Source organism: Octopus bimaculoides, chromosome 14 (assembly GCF_001194135.2).
Source record: "Octopus bimaculoides isolate UCB-OBI-ISO-001 chromosome 14, ASM119413v2, whole genome shotgun sequence".
Taxonomy (NCBI): domain Eukaryota; kingdom Metazoa; phylum Mollusca; class Cephalopoda; order Octopoda; family Octopodidae; genus Octopus; species Octopus bimaculoides.
The window spans coordinates 23,081,105-23,084,238 of record NC_068994.1 but is presented as its reverse complement, the minus strand read 5'-3'; the positions used below and the strand labels follow the sequence as shown (position 1 = coordinate 23,084,238).

Sequence of the window (3,134 nt, the reverse complement as noted above, 5' to 3'; positions counted from 1 at the left end):
ATATATGTATCAAACCTACTTTTTTCAACAATGAACTTTGTAAACAAAAGGTAAATGTACCTAAAGAAAAGGGAGCTGAACATATATGTAATAACCTAATGTTACATAAGCTTCAGTCAACTTTTCTTAGAAACATATGCAGTACATAATTACCTACTCTATTCCACACACCCAATCGAATTCAAAATCGAACCAAATTTGATGACTGGCACCCGTGCCAGTGGAGCACTAACAGCATCATCCGAGCGGGATCACTGCCAGAGCAGCCTCTGTGCCGGTGGCACGGAAAACGCACCATTTGAGCGTGATCGTTACCAGTGTCGTCTTACTGGCACTTGTGCTGGTGGCATGTGAACAAAACATTTGAGTGAGATCATTGCCAGTGCTGCTGGACTGACTCCTGTCCAGGTGGCACGTAAAAAACACCATTTGAGCCTGGTCGTTGCCAGTACCACCAGACTGATCCTCATGCTGGTGGAACATAAAAGCACCCACTACACTCTCGGAGTGGTTGGTGTTAGGAAGGGCATCCAGCTGTAGAAACTCTGCCAGATCAGATTGGAGCCTGGTGCAGCCATCCAGTTCGCCAGTCCTCAGTCAAATCGTCCAACCCATGCTAGCATGGAAAGCAGACGTTAAACAATGATGATGATGATGATGGTATATATATATATATATATATATATATATATACACACACATATATATATGTATATTATTCGTATTATTATATATATATATATATATATAAGAAATAAAAGGGATTAATAAATCCAGGCAGATATCTATAAAGCACTCAGTGTTAAACGATTTTGGTTAATTATATCCAACAATCAGATACCAATAAATGCAAGTATAATTAACATCCAAGGTAATTCTTCATGTATGGCAAGTAAATCCAAATATCGTGTAGAAGAATTTTAAGAAATTTCTGTTTATCTTTTATTCTTTCGTTGACATTAGCAAAAGTTAGATACGAAACTGTTTTTTCTATGAATATTATATTTCTTCATGTTCTTTTTGTATCTGTTCACGTATTGGAGATATTTTCTTGGTTCACTTTGAATTTAACCAATTTTGGATTGTTTTGATAATGTTGTGTTAGCATATATTTTTGAATATGTTAATTCGACTGGTATTTTATACCTTTTCCTGAATCTAAATATGCTGGCAAAATAGAAACAATCTAAAAAGGTGGCGAAATGCTTTACTGTATTTCGTCTGCCGTTACGTTCTGAGTTCATTCCACTGAGGTTGACTTTGCCTTTCATCCTTTCGGGATTGATAAATTAAATACCAGTTACACACTTTGTTTGTCCTTGTTTGTTCCCTCTATGTTTAGCCCCTTGTGGGCAATAAAGAATTAAGAAACAATCATTGATAATGTACTTCATAATCACCAATTAAAGATGTGATTCTCTCTATTCTTATTCTTATCATCAGACTTGCATTGGGAGTGCACTTTCACAATGCGCACAATGTGAAAGTGCACCCTTTGATGCAGGTTTGATGAGGTACTACTCAATTGTTTGAGACCACAAACATTGCATGGATTTTTGCTTTGAATTTTTGCATTGACTAGCATTGCAGGCTGATTTGGTGCAGAGGCAGTTGAGGCAATTCATGGAAGATGTGTTAAGGAGTTCCCTTGTCTTATTATTTGGATTATAATTTACTCTTTGCCAAACCCACACAGCAGTGTTACTGTTGTGAAACCAGGATTTTCTACACTTGAAGAATTTTGGCATTGACCTGGAACCTGACAGTGTTGGTAGCCCAGAATTTGAGTTGAATGCTTCTCTGGAAACACCCTACCTTTATACCCTACCAGAACCTAAGATATATATGTGTGTGTATGTGCGTGTATTTAATTGCATATATATGTGTGTGTATGTGTGTATTTAATTGCATATATATATATATATATATGGTTGTACATGTGAATATATATATATTTACATATGTATATATATGTGTGTGTGTGTATGTATGTGTAGGTATGTGTAGGTATGTGTGTGCGTAAGAGTACATTTTTATGTATATGTATGCTTTATTACTGTATGTATAGGCTGGTATATTATTATATCTCCTTTTATCTTTGTACACAAATGAATGTATGCAAGTACATAATGATCTGTCCCCAGCCTTAGATTTATATTATCTTCTAATGAGTTTTGCGTCCGCCGCCCCCCCCCCCTCACCCCACAGGAACTCTGTTGTCTAGCTATTTATAGATTAAAATAAAATAAAATAACAACTAATTTATAATTTTTTTTCATGAGGTAGAATGCAATATACACTTTTCATCTCCTATTCCACATTCATCCTCCCACTATAATTACTTTTCACTCCCCTCCTCATTCCAGTCACCTAAAGGCTTCCTCTTTATAGAGTACAAACAAACTAGAGGAGTGTAATCACCCTCTGACCAAATTTCATTGGAGAGACTTGAATGGCACTCACTTGGGAATTTAAGATGTTTTGAAATGTTTAATTCAGACATATATTCACCTGATGAAAACAGTTTTTTCACATGATGCAATAATTCTATTCATCAATAAAAAATACATCTGAAATAGCTGTAGTGAGTGGACCACAATCTATCTGTTGCTATTTGTTTATATATATATATATATATACACACACAATGAGAGTGTGATTGTGTGTGTGTAGGGGGGGGGGCATTGTATGCACTGAATATGAAAATCATTGGCACCCCCTCATCACCTTCACCATCAGAAATTAACTGAACCAATGATTGCCACAGTGGAAAACTGTAATCAACAACACTATTGTTTACAAAATATGATATACAATATTAATGAGTTGATGTATCAATATGAGACTCTAGCTAACAAAAACTTCCTTATTTCAGTAAGACTACATTTTATATGTTGCTTCAGCGTGCGTTTGGTGATTAAATATATTTACTAATACTGTACACATATCAATCTTTGTAATTAATTGATTTCTCTTCAGATGGATATCTCCACCAGTCACAGTCAGCCCTTTCTATTCACCAATTAGAAATGAGCTTTTCTTCCCTATGGCGCTTTTTCATCTACCATTTTTCTCGGAAGAAGGGCCACAGTAAGTTCTTTTTTTTTTTTTTTTTTTTTTTTTTTTTTTTTTTT

General features: G+C 35.2%; 1 protein-coding gene across 1 annotated transcript in view; it reads left to right on the top strand.

Annotated features, from left to right (window-relative positions):
* Positions 1–3,134, top strand: part of LOC106884025 (uncharacterized) — a 693,536-nt gene that overhangs the window by 678,241 nt on the left and 12,161 nt on the right. Inside the window, exon 15 of the mRNA XM_052972775.1 lies at positions 2,980–3,090. Coding sequence (XP_052828735.1) covers positions 2,980–3,090 — 111 coding nt within the window. The remainder of the gene's footprint in view (positions 1–2,979; positions 3,091–3,134) is intronic.